Source organism: Pseudocercospora fijiensis (assembly GCF_000340215.1).
Source record: "Pseudocercospora fijiensis CIRAD86 unplaced genomic scaffold MYCFIscaffold_2, whole genome shotgun sequence".
Classification (NCBI taxonomy): Eukaryota; Fungi; Ascomycota; class Dothideomycetes; order Mycosphaerellales; family Mycosphaerellaceae; genus Pseudocercospora; species Pseudocercospora fijiensis.
Window position 1 is genome coordinate 2408765 of NW_006921533.1, and position 12589 is coordinate 2421353.

The 12589-nt window shown below is 52.1% G+C and overlaps 6 protein-coding genes across 6 annotated transcripts; 3 read left to right on the forward strand and 3 right to left on the reverse strand.

The window, feature by feature from the left end:
* Positions 1–582: 582 nt before the first annotated feature.
* Positions 583–2788, forward strand: MYCFIDRAFT_150821 (uncharacterized protein; the record flags this gene model as incomplete). The annotated part of the gene is made up of 1 exon (XM_007925080.1): positions 583–2788. The coding sequence occupies one exon, from the start codon at positions 583–585 to the stop codon at positions 2581–2583; it is 2001 nt and encodes a 666-aa protein (XP_007923271.1). The 3' UTR covers positions 2584–2788.
* Positions 2789–3739: 951 nt separating this feature from the next.
* On the reverse strand, positions 3740–6135 carry MYCFIDRAFT_82500 (uncharacterized protein; the record flags this gene model as incomplete). Its single annotated transcript, XM_007924657.1, has 4 exons — positions 3740–3856; positions 3937–4882; positions 5453–5957; positions 6090–6135. 4 exons carry the CDS (start codon positions 6133–6135, stop codon positions 3740–3742), a joined length of 1614 nt encoding a protein of 537 aa, XP_007922848.1.
* Positions 6136–7033: 898 nt separating this feature from the next.
* Positions 7034–8657, forward strand: MYCFIDRAFT_88452 (uncharacterized protein). Its single transcript, XM_007925081.1, has 2 exons — positions 7034–7522; positions 7607–8657. Exons 1-2 carry the CDS (start codon positions 7435–7437, stop codon positions 8617–8619), a joined length of 1101 nt encoding a protein of 366 aa, XP_007923272.1. The 5' UTR covers positions 7034–7434; the 3' UTR covers positions 8620–8657.
* A 101-nt stretch (positions 8658–8758) lies between these two features.
* On the reverse strand, positions 8759–9205 carry MYCFIDRAFT_90435 (uncharacterized protein; the record flags this gene model as incomplete). The annotated part of the gene is made up of 3 exons (XM_007925082.1): positions 8759–8789; positions 8842–8894; positions 8945–9205. 3 exons carry the CDS (start codon positions 9203–9205, stop codon positions 8759–8761), a joined length of 345 nt encoding a protein of 114 aa, XP_007923273.1.
* A 275-nt stretch (positions 9206–9480) lies between these two features.
* On the forward strand, positions 9481–11316 carry MYCFIDRAFT_150826 (uncharacterized protein). Its single transcript, XM_007925083.1, has one exon. It carries the CDS (start codon positions 9582–9584, stop codon positions 11025–11027), a length of 1446 nt encoding a protein of 481 aa, XP_007923274.1. The 5' UTR covers positions 9481–9581; the 3' UTR covers positions 11028–11316.
* An 89-nt stretch (positions 11317–11405) lies between these two features.
* Positions 11406–12526, reverse strand: MYCFIDRAFT_41166 (uncharacterized protein; the record flags this gene model as incomplete). Its single annotated transcript, XM_007924272.1, has 2 exons — positions 11406–11631; positions 11691–12526. The coding sequence occupies 2 exons, from the start codon at positions 12524–12526 to the stop codon at positions 11406–11408; spliced, it is 1062 nt and encodes a 353-aa protein (XP_007922463.1).
* Between the last annotated feature and the right edge of the window lie 63 nt (positions 12527–12589).

Consider the following 12589-nt stretch of genomic DNA (forward strand, 5'->3'; position numbering starts at 1 on the left):
TGCTGAGCCGGGTAAGGCTGGCAGCATGGCGTCTGAGCATTCCATCGGCCAGCTGCATATAGCACTGTACATACAGTACTCTGCATTGCCGAGCTTGCTTCTCTATGCCACTCCGTAGCTGATCGTGAGATGCCTCATGCCATGATCTTTGAGGAGGGCCTGGTCACGTTCAAGTTGTCTTCTCTTGAAGCAAGACCTGAGACATGCTCGTCGTTGGCGGAGATTGCTGTCTTGACTGCTTGCGTGGGACGAGAACTATTGTTGCAGCCGAGAGACGGTATTAGCAAAAATAGGTCTTGGAGGAGGTGGTTGAGGAAGCGCAGCAGTTCTTCGTGGTGTGTATTATTGGTCTTGGCCAAGTCAGCAAGCGAGCAGAGTCAGTGACAGCAGGCTGGTCTGCCACGACTTGAGGCCAGCCAGCTCCATCGATCCAACGCCTCGCCTCGTCAGCTCGAGCATCTGTGCATGTGATAACGCGATTGTCTCGAGAACATTCACTTGACAATCACGGCCAAGCGGCGAGACCCACTCGCTGACAGACGACAAGCGCCAAAATGCGCTGCTTGCGCGCCAGCGCTCAAGATGCTGTTCCAATGTCCTAAGCTCACGCCAATACAGACCAGGCTGCTGGCATCGGCTGCAGCGCTGGCTCTCCTTGGACTCATATTCTGGTCGCTCTCGAACCCGCACTTTGCATACGCGGCCGAACTGCCTGCGGATGGCAGTGGAGGTGTAAGAGATGGGGGAGACCACAACTGGCATCGGATAGAGGAAGCTCTTGCGCTGAACGTGGAGCTTGATGCGCTGGATAATGGGCATGCAGAGCAAGAGAAGAAGCCACGTAAGAGGGCTGAGGCAGATTCGCAAATTCAAGGGAACAATATTGCCAGCCCATACACCGTGAGCGCAGGCAATCAGACGTTGTTGATGTATCCGAATCGATACCTTACTGGAAACCATACTGCGAAGGGCAAAGGCCTACCCAGCGACATTGAGAAAAGCAAGCGTGCCACTAAGGTGAAGCATTCTGAACTTCGCAAGAGGCAGGATAGTGACAGCGATAGGACCATATACATATCGGCTAATACTTGCACGCAACCTGTATGGAATGGAAGTGAGCCACAAACCGAAGCACCACCACAATTGACCTTGTATGTTTCCACGAGTTCAGGCAATACCGATCTTGGACCAAACGCTGGCAACGAATCGCAAAGCGTCTATCCATTCGTCAATGGCTTCGTCAATGCTTCAGTCGATAATGCCAGCGGAGACTGGTACATGGCCGTTTCAGGGCCGTCTCTGCCAGACGGATTCTCAGGATCTTGGACGTACAGGCTTGCTGTATCTATCGATGACTACTTCTACGCCGCGGAGATGGGTGATCCATTTCTTTTCCAAGTCGACACCGATTCCGACTCCGCATTACTGGTCACAGACAACCTGACACAGGCCGACGCCTCAGATCCTTTATACACTGAATGGATGGACTTGGGCGCGCCGTTCATCATGTTCGCAGTAAACAACAATCTCAGTGGAATGATGGGCCTGGAAAGCTCATTCTGTGGCCTGCAGACCTTCGCTTCGGACAACCACCAGATACAAGCGAAGCAAGATGATATGGGAGGCAACACAACGAATGTTCAGATGGGCATGATCACTCGTGGCCTCGGTCACAAGCCAAAAGAGCAGTTCTTAGTCAATGCTCTCAACTCATCAAGCTCTTACCACGCCTTCCTCGCCATGGATGGCAATTCAACAGCTACTGGAGATGGCGTGGTTGGCGGAGGCGGCAAGGTTTGGGCACCTGTCCCTTTCTCCACCAAATCAGACGGAAACTGCCAGCTGCTCTTCAATCTCACATTTTGCGACGAAGTCGCATATGCAGTCCCAGCCAACCCAAGCAACGAGGAAGTCTCAAGTTTCGAGGCCCTTCAAAACTTCTACGAGGACTATACCACCAGGTGGTACGCACCATTCAACCGAACCCTCGCCCAAGTCGCATGCAACACAACCTCAGACGCCCAATACTCTCTAGCAAGAAACTGCACAGAATGCGCAGCAGCGTACAAAGAATGGCTCTGCGCCGTCTCCATTCCCCGCTGCGAAGACTTCTCCAACCAAGCGCCCTACCTTCAACCCCGAAACGTGGGCCAGAAATTCTACAACAACGACTCCATGCTCGACTCCGACTTCCTCCTGTCAAATTACGTTCCCATGACCAAGGCCCCAACGCTCGAAGGCAGTATTGCCTACCAACAAACCTACAATTGGTCTTTCGCGACCAATCGTTCGAGGAATCAAATGATTGATGAAGTCATACGACCGGGACCGTACAAGGAGGTCTTGCCGTGTGAAGATTTGTGTTATAGTTTGATGCAATCTTGTCCGGCGAGTATTCAGTTTGCTTGTCCGTATCCTGGGAGAGGGTTGGAGGTTAGTTATGGGAAGAGGAGTACAAGTGGTTTGACTTGTAGTTATCTGGGAGCTGTGTATTATTTCAATGATGCCAGTGGACCTTTGCGGAGTGTGGGGGTGGCGTTGGTTGTTGCGGGAATGGTTGGATTGGGATTGGTGTTGATGTGATTGTGACTATGATGAAAAAGGACCGTGTGGCGTTTAGATGGGATCCTCTAGATGTTTTATGCGCAAGATCAGATAGAAGGTGAAGAAGAACGAATGAAGGAGAGATTACAGCGTCCAAGATCGCCGTCGTTAATAATAAAAAGGCGCTATGTAATGCGATTCTGTGCTTTGTTGTACGCAGAAGATCAAGAATCGTTCTCATGTCATCCTTCTAGTCTGTATGCCAAAAATTTCCTTCCCGTAATTCAAAACCTAGGGTCCAAGTCTTCCATGGACTGACCCTGTATGCAACTGTAACTGTAATTAGAAACTATTTTCGATTCGACATTATGCGTGCCACTATGTTATTGACATGGGTATCATCATCCAAGAGAGAAATCCAATAAGATTGAGTGTTTGCCGTGCAAATGGCCTGTTCCAGAATGAAGTCGCTAAAAACGCGTTGACGCAGCAAAGATTGTCGACATATGAGAGAGCCTGCCGATCGGCTCGTGCGATGGTGTTCGGTGATGAGAATGTCATGTGAGGGCAACAACGACGAGGGCGATCTGCGTACATATTAGCATTAGTCGTGTAGATTGAATGATTGATACCCACAACTGCACCGATCACGAGCAAACCAATCACGCTCATGATCCTATTCAGCATCCGCCACCATCTAGCTTTCAAGTATTTTCTCTCTTCTCTCCAGCGATGCTCGGCATCACCAGCTTCGTGAGCCATCATGGCAGCTTGAACATCATCCTCGCTACCAGCAATTTGTTTTTCGAGGTCGCCATTGCTAGGAGGTTGTTTCGGCAGAGGCAGTACAGCGCCTAGCATCCAGAAAAAAGGAATAATGAAGCCCAGGACGAAAAGTAAGATCTGACGATTACATCGGCATTTGACCAAAGTGTCCAAACTTTCGACAAAGCTTGGTGCTTTCCATATCGATAAGCGGTGTTGGGAGGATCGTTTTGATGGGAGTAGACGAGGCTCATGCGCACCAAATTCGCTTAACCGGTCTTTGGTCATTGGTCGTGGAAATTCCATGTTATCCCACTGTCCTTGTTTGCTATATTTCCGAAGTGGTCGTTTTCCTGCTGGAGGGCCGTCTTCACCTTGTAAAGTGCCCCATCTAGGTTGTCCAGAGGGAAGTGTCTCGATCTCATCGCCTTCAGGATGTTGCGGTAAAGGATCTGGGGATATGCCCATCGAATCCGGCTGTGTGTCCTGCGAAGGTCTTGACCTGCTCGACTTTTTGCTCTTCTGACTCTTGCGCAATTTCGAATTCCTACGACTGTTATCTGAGCTCTTCTTTCGCGTTCTCGGCCGGAAAATGGCAGGCAGGAAGTGACTGCTGACCGGACTGACCGATTCAGCATTGCTATAGGTGTGTCCGAGTCGGCTCGTGATGCTGTGGTCTGTCCACGAGCTTTCGCCTCTTTGATGCCGTACTGGTGCGTTTCCATCTGTCGAGTTGCTATGTAATGAGAGCTTGCTGGGCAAGTGTGCAGTGCCGCTGTAGAAGCGTTTGGCCCAAGTCGGGAAAATACTGGTGCTGTTGCTGACCGTGCTGAATCGAGCTTCGCTGTCAGCGTAACTGATCTCGCTCAACTGTCGCGAGTGACCTGGTGTGTTGGAGGTCTTCGATCGCAATGAATAGCCTGATCGCTTTTGATGTAGAGAATGTCGCGTCATTTCAGACACTGTGTCGGCTCGTTCGTCGTCGTCTCGGTTCTTTGGGATCGGAGGAATGGGAGGCAGAGGTCCGTCGTACTTCTTCTTGCTTTGGTTCACTGTGCTAGGGCCAGCGTGCGGTCGGAATAATGGCTGAGGCACGGCAGACTCTTCTCGAAATATTCCTAACGTCATGTCGCCAGGCGACTCGATACTCGTCCTCTGCGTTCCTGAAGTTGGTTGAATTTCAGGTGCTAAACTAGACACCATCGACTCAACCGGGGCGCTGTCTCGCCGCCTGTAGCTGTCGTTGACGGGCGAAAGTGGTGCGCTGCTGAGCTCATCGCCAGTCAGGACACCACTCCCATACGACCAGTGGCTGAAGTGTTGCGATTCGGTTCTTCCATCACTCTCGCTAGCGATTGTGCTCAAGTGGCCACTGAAAGGGCGTCGAGGATACGGTAACGTATCGATGTCCTCGGAAGTCATGGTGTCATCGGTCTGAGTCCCGGCAGTCCCCCGTACTCTTGAACTGGCTTGGGAGTTGAGTGATGCAGATGCTGGCTTGTGTCGCAATCGCTTCTTTGGGATCTGCAGTAGTGGAGGGAGGGTGTCGTTCGGCTCTAAGCTCGCCCAAGAGCTGTGAGTGGTTAAGCTGCGGCCAGTTTCTGGCCTGGTGACTGAGCTGTGCCGTTGTAACCTGGAATTGATAGAGTCGAAGGAGGTCTCGACACGTAGAGGCCTAAGCCGCGAACGAGATCTCAGTGATTCTGCGCTTGGGCTGTATGCAATGAAATTAGGCGATGACAACGTGAGTTGAGCAGCCCTTGAGATCGTGGCTGACTCGTAGTCGTAGGTCTCTACAATGGGAGATGAACCGACTTCCCGAAGATTAGGTATACTCGACAGAGTTTGAATAGACCCTGTCGAATGTACCCTTCGAGGGCTTCGTCGTAACGTGGGATGTGGCTCCGAGTCTGTGGGCGACTCAGTAGCAGGTGCACTATGTGGTCTTGAAGAGGTGCCTTCTGATGGTTGTGACCCTGGTCGCGGCTCGTCCGGCGAGGATGTATCAGAATGCGAGACTGGTCTGATTGTCACCAATCTCTCTGGAGAGGCTTCCTGCAGTGTCTCGAGTGCATGCGCAGGGCCCAACAACCTGGAAATATCTTCGTCGGCGTCTGCTCGAGCACGATTTTCTTGCTCGTACGGCGTGGGCGTCGTGCGCAAAGTTGTTGCTTGACTAGCCCTCTGACTCCGTGCACCTTTCGGAGCCAGCGTAATCTCGCTGGCGTGCAAAGTGGAACATTGCGAGTAGTAGCCCGACGAAGTGTTTCTTCGAAGCCATGCTAGTTCGGGCACCGTCTGGTAAGGCGCAGTCACCGTCTCCCGCGAGCTGTTCGGAAGCAAGGTTGCACTGGGTGCTCGAGGCTCTGCAAGATCCAGGCTGGGCGCCTCATTCGTTGGCAGACCTGCTTCTGAAACACCAAAGTCCCGGCTTGAGGCCGGAAATCCTGGTTCTGAGGCTTTAGCGGACTGGGGTAAGGGAGGAATTGCGGCCGCATCCTTCACCGTCTTGTTCCAGTTCTCTTTTCCATCGTCAAGCTCACTGGCGCTGCTGTCGTCGCGGATGTCTGCAGGAAGCGTTGGATCCGAAAGTGAAGGCTTGACTAAGCGGACGGTGGGTTGACTCAGAGCTGCGGTAGGGTTCCAAGCTACTTTCGGGTAGCTCTGGTTGTTTTGTGATTGCGAACGTTCATGAAGCGCCTTTCTGCCTTGCGATCTTCTCTGCTGGCGCTCTCTTGGAGATTCTATCGGCCTCTGCGATGAAAAGAATCCGGACATACTCTGGCCGGTGTTCTTGGTTCGTCTCGGATCGGGTTCGAGAAACATAGGGAAGGACTTCGTATTAGGAGGGGTAGAATGGAAGGCTGGTAAAGACAGTGCATGTGGTGAAGCATAATATCAAAAGAGTGACAAGCACGAGAGCACAACGCTCTCTGCGCAATAGAAGCGCGGTCGCGCGAAGAGTGGCCTCGGCGGTAGATGATGTATATACAGCTTCAGGAGTCGCTCGGTAGAATCGGCGGGTGGTGGGTTCGCGGGCCATGCAGTCGTGCGCACAGAGCGACTGCACGCTGCAGGGTGGTACAAGGCGGCTTTGCTGGGGTAGGATGGGTGGGCAAACGGTATTCGTATGCTGGTAGTGTAGTGTAGGCACAGGTCGTGGGTCGTGGGTGGTGGCTGGGAGACGGACAAGAATCAGGAGGCAGGAGGCAGGAGGGTCGCTGAGGAGATGCATTGCTGGTACTGAGCCTGCTGAACGGCCGCCCGAGCGTAGTAGTGCGTACTCCTAGCAGGTCAGTGGTCACTATCGCCATCGTTAATCGATAGGCATGGGCAGACACCTGCGTCTTTGCAGGACGCGGAAATGACACGCTAGCGGCGCGCCTCCATTCGCCGCCAGCCAATGGCACAGCTCGCACGAAGCGCTCGACAATGATTCTGGGCCAAGCAGATTTCGACAGTTGGACGTGTCGATAATGGCGTAATGCTTGGTGCACACGGCATCGCCGAGAGGGACAGAGCGGTCGACGCCGTTTCTCCTTTGCCTTGAAACACTCTCACTCATCATTTCAGTGTTCAGCAGCAGTTGACAGCTGGTCGAGTCCGGGTGCAGTGTCTGCACGCGGGAAATGAAATGACGTCTGGCGGACAGCAAAGAACAATACCATGTCGTCGACGTAGCCTTCGGTCCCTGACACATCGACCATGGAACAGCAAACGGCATCGACAACTCGCGCGCCTGCATGCATTGTTTGACAGTGCAGCCGGCTGTCAACACCTATCAGCCATCTCCCTTTTCGACAAGAATTTCACCACCCACGAACGCGTCTGGAGCGAGCCGCTACTGCACGCACTGAAGCCTAAATTATCCGCAATACCAAGCATCCCTGACGACCACAAACTCAAGCCATTTGCATCTCCCGCTACCACACTCTCGTCGCCGACAGTTGTGCATACCAGCAACACCATTCCACACTGCCCAGTTCTGGCCTGCAGAGAGATGAAGCCGTTGATCTCTTCCTACATTGCGAGCGCAACAGTAGCATAATCGTCGACGGAGCCTGATCTCCTGCACGCCGTCACGCGCAGAAAATAGAAATTGGATCAAGATTGAAGCTCGAAACGATGGCGCCGCCCGGGAGAATGGATAAGGTCTGGCAGGGAAGTAGCCAGCTCTTCGGACGCCTGAGAGACTACTATTTCGGAAAGAAAGGTGAGCTGCTGTCGCCAACTCGTCATCTTGGCCTCGACCATACACCACATTGGCAGCAGCAGCGCTTACACCAACGTTCTACAGAAGGATCACCCTTGATCTCAGAGACGACGGCCGTCCTGTTTGGACTGCTATTCACCTTGATTTTCATAGCGCCCTTCTACCTGTCGCCGACCTTGAGGACCAGCAGTCTTCAGTCACGCGATGCTCCAACGGTAATCAAAGCAAGAATTCGAGCCGTCGCTCTCAGTTGCCTTGCTTCCACCCTTGTCGCCGTCTACGTTCTCGTCGTCTATGGCCATGCGACGGCACGAGATGTCTTCCGCTTACTCGCCGTCTGGCCCGTCAACCTTGTTGACTGTCTTAGAGTCCTTGCTCTTGTCGCCGTTCTCTTCGTTGCACCGCTCTACGAAACCGTCATCGTCGACAGAGGTTGGCGCGAGTGGCGGCCGAGAGCTGTCAAGGAAAGGTTCTTCGACTCGTTGCCAGGACTACGCAACAACGTCATCGCTCCTTTGGCTGAGGAGTGGGTCTTTCGATCTTTGGTCGTGTCGCTCTACCTCCTCGCCAAAGTTCCTGCGGGCCGTATTGTCTTCACCTCGCCACTCATATTTGGAGCAGCTCACATCCATCATCTAGTCGAGCTTCTTCGGACCCACACTCCTGCCGGCCGACTTCTACCGCCTTTGAGCGTCTGGATCCGAGGCATCCTGCAAAGCTTGTTCCAATTCACTTACACGAGCTTGTTTGGCTTCTTTACAGCTTTTGTGTATTTGCGAACTGGAAACCTCTTCGCGGTTGTCCTTGCTCACAGCTTTTGCAACGTCATGAGCTTGCCACGTGTGTATGGCAGACTTGGGCAGCACGAAGACGATAAGCTGTATGAGATGACTCCTGACGTGGCACAAGGGAAGCGCGATGATGGTCTTGCAAGCATGAAAGGTCGAGAGCTGCATAATCCGACAGCGAAGGACCTTGGCATACAGTGGACAATTGTATATTATATCCTGCTGCCGAGCGGTGTTTATGGCTTCTACCGGCTACTTTGGCCGATGACTGAAAGCACTAATGCCTTAGCAGGTTTTGGGAGGCCATAGCATGAATACAAAGCAAGCCATGCGCCATTTCTTTCTTGATTCCAGGCTGCGACCAGAATTTCTCTCTATGCCAGTGCCCAACGCTACCCACTCCCGCTCGAACGCTTCATCAAAAATCTCAGTAGACTCAATCCAACGATTACTCGTCGTGACTAGCGCTTCCATCTCGCCTAGTAGCTGTCAGTATATATATAGCAAAGACTTCCAAGCGCATACACTCACGGAATGTATCTGATCCCAGCATTCTCTGCTGCAGCGGTGTACTCCTCCGCCAGCTGGCATACGTCAGTCCAGATCGTTCTTGATTGGGCATCATGTCACTCACCAAGCCGTTCACTTTCACTGCGTAGATGCCAGCGACGTAGCCTTGAATCCGTAGCCACTTCGCGACCCAGCTGGTGTTGGTGTCGTTAACTGTGACCAGGCCTTCAAATACCTCACTCGTACAGTCAGCTACTGCGTCGGTGTTATTGCGCATTTCGAGGAATCCTTCGCAGTTGGGACAGCCGCTCTTTTGGAATTTGGAGGCCTGTTGCGTGAACGAGCAGACCAAGCAGGCGCGGAGCTGTCTGGGTACTGAAGCCATAGTGATGGAGTCCGAGTGGTGATATTTTGAAGTAGATGTGGTCTTCGGGCAGTGTTCAGGATTGGAGATGGGTTTGGTAAAGGCGCAGGTGCTTTGTTGCCGAAAGATGCATGTGTCGTCGCGTGCCCTTTCAGATCCCTGTCTCCAGCGCGGACCTCTCTCCGCCTCGAACTGTGGCTGTGATTCGCTCACTCGAGAAATCGAATCGACCCTCTCGACCTTCTTCCACAACCTTCTCGACATTTTCTCGGACTCACTTTTCTCTGTAGGAATAGCCAGATCAGCGTTACTCGGCGGAGAGCAAATTTACAGCTACTTTTCCGGAGCTGCACACGCCTCATAGTCCGGGACAGACCACACATTTCGTTCGCCCAACATGGCGGCAGACGAGACGATACAGGACGCTGTTGCTTTGAAGAATAAGGGCAATGAGGCCTTCAAGGCAAAAGACTGGCCGACCGCCATCGAATACTACACGAAAGCGATAGAGGCCAATGACAAAGAGCCTTCATTCTACACCAACCGAGCACAAGCCAACATCAAGCTCGAAGCATATGGTTACGCCATCGCAGATGCGACAAAAGCGCTTGAGATCAACCCAGACTTTGTAAAGGCATATTACCGAAGAGCTGTCGCCAATACCGCAATTCTGAAGCATAGCGATGCTATCCATGATTGGAAAGTGGTGGTACGGAAAAATCCAACGGACAAGGTTGCAAAAGCACAATATGAGGCGTGTCAGAAGATGGTGAAGCGTGATGCTTTCCTCAAGGCAATCGAGATTGCAGATGCGCCGTCGGCGGCGCAGGGCTTGGACTTGGACAACATGATCGTGGAAGAAGAGTACGATGGCGTGCGATTAAAGGACGAAATGACGCAGGAATTCATAGACGACATGATTGATCGCTTCAAAAACGGGAAAAAGATACACAAGAAATATGTTTACCAGATCATTCTTGCTGTGAAGGACATCGTATACAATGAGCCAACGATGGTGGAGACTATGGTGGAAGCGGGTACCAAACTCACGGTTTGCGGAGACACACACGGCCAGTACTTCGACCTTCTAGAGATTTTCAGGCTCAATGGGTTCCCTACCGACAAGCATCACTACCTCTTCAACGGAGACTTTGTTGATCGTGGTTCTTGGTCGACGGAGATTGCGTTGCTTCTATACGCTTACAAGTGGCTCCACCCGAACTCATTCTTCCTGAACCGCGGAAACCACGAAACCGACGATATGAACCGCATGTATGGGTTTGAGGGCGAATGCAAAGCCAAGTATAACGAACGCGTATTCAAACTCTTCTCAGAATCATTCTCCGCTCTTCCACTGGCAACTCTGATTGGCAATAAATACCTCGTGCTCCATGGCGGCCTCTTCTCCGACGACGGCATCAGCCTCGACGATATTCGTAAGCTCAACAGACACGGCCAGAGGCAGCCAGGCCAGTCCGGACTCATGATGGAAATGCTCTGGACCGATCCACAGCCAGCACCTGGACGTGGTCCATCAAAACGTGGCGTTGGTCTTCAATTCGGCCCAGATGTCACCAAGCGCTTCTGCGAAAAGAACGGCCTCGAAGCTGTCATCCGAAGTCACGAAGTGCGCATGGATGGCTACGAAGTCGAGCACGATGGACGATGCATCACAGTGTTCTCTGCGCCGAAATACTGCGACTCAACAGAGAACAAGGGTGCTTACATCAATATCGAGAGCGACTATAAGCTGCAATACAACCAGTTCGATGCCGTGCCGCATCCAGACATCAAGCCCATGGCGTACGCTAATAACAGCATGATGCAGATGATGGGACTGTAGGACACGCCGAAATCTAAAGCAAAGCTAGGATCTTCACTTCGTTTTGGGAGGCTTTGAGCAATGATTTGCATAGCGTCCGGGGGTGGTTGGTTGTCTCTATGCACGGCGTTTCAAGGCGCCAATCCAGACTGAAGGCATGTGCGCTCGAGTTTGCTTGATGCATATCATGAGCTACGAGGATGTGGAGTAAGCAAGCAAGCATGTAGGTTGGGTGGCGGGTTGAAACCTTGGAGAGTACTGGTAGCATACCATACAGCTTGGGTTTGAATATACAGGATCTGTTCTGTGCACTTGCATAGCTCATCATACCATATTGCTGACTCCCAAAACGCCGCGCTAATTATGACAATGCTCGTTGATTTCTGTCCCATTCACATGCTAGTCTCTCGGCACTTCGAAGAGCTGCGGTTTCATGTTCAGCTTGCAGAGCTTAGCGACGCAGCCAGCGAGCTGCAGATACGTCTGCACGCCTTCCAAGATGCGCATGTGTGTAAACCCAATCTCCCGAATGAATTCTAGCTTCGTATGCTCCGACAATGAGGGAATCGTCTTTGTCACCTTGAACATGGTACTGATAATATCGTGAGAAGAGTATCCCAAATTCCTGGCGCAAGAAAGTCAGCACAACACCCACAGCAGCTCGGATCGTGTATAAAGACCCACCACAACTCCTTCAAATCATCCAACGCCTCATCAATCTTCCCCTCCTGACAACTCTTAATCATGGCCTGCACCTTAATCGGATGCGGACTATCCACAACCCGAAAAACATTATCCCCATTCACAAACCCAAATCCCGCATGCGTACTCTGCAAATTATTGATTGCCTGCCTCATATCCCCCTCCGCACTAAACACCAGCGCCGCAATCCCATCATCACTATACTCCACCTTTTCCGCCTCACAAATCTGATACAACCTCTTGACCACTTGCGCATCCGTCAAGCGCGAATATCTCAGGATCGCGCAACGCGACTGCAGAGGTTCGATGATTTTGTTACTCAAGTTACACGCGAACGCGAATCTCGTGGTTCCGGAATAAATCTCCATCGTTCGTCGCAAGGCTTGTTGGGCGCCTGAAGTCATGGAATCCGCTTCGTCGAGAATCACAATTTTCTGGCGGCCAGCAGGTAATGTGACTTTCTTTTGCGCAAAGCCTTTGATTCGATTTCGTACTACGTCGATTCCTCGCTCGTCTGATGCGTTGAGTTCGAGCACGGCTTCTTTATATGCGTCGCCTAAGAGCTGCCGTGCGAGACAGAGGACTGAGGTTGTTTTTCCGATTCCTGGCATTCCACTTATGATGACGTGCGGCATGTTTCCGTCTTTTGCTATGATTTTCAGGCGCTCGATTGTTTCGGTGTTGCCGACGATGTCGTCGAGGAAAACTGGGCGGTATTTTTCTACCCAGGGGAGTTCGTAGGTGGTGGAGGTGCCATGGGTGTTGTGGCCTTTTGTGCCGTTCGTTGAGGCGTCTTTGGAGGATTCTGCGCGGGCCATTGTTGTTGATGGGGAGAGGTGGAGGAGGTGGTGAAGATGTTCTGAATGGCAGAGGCAGATGTG

Bases quoted from the DNA above. Each gene is read 5' to 3' on its own strand.
- MYCFIDRAFT_150826 (XM_007925083.1), top strand. From the start codon at position 9,582: ATGGCGGCAGACGAGACGATACAGGACGCTGTTGCTTTGAAGAATAAG.
- MYCFIDRAFT_88452 (XM_007925081.1), top strand. From the start codon at position 7,435: ATGGCGCCGCCCGGGAGAATGGATAAGGTCTGGCAGGGAAGTAGCCAG. The intron at 7,523-7,606 runs GTGAGCTGCTGT...AACGTTCTACAG, and splicing joins CTACTATTTCGGAAAGAAAG to AAGGATCACCCTTGATCTCA.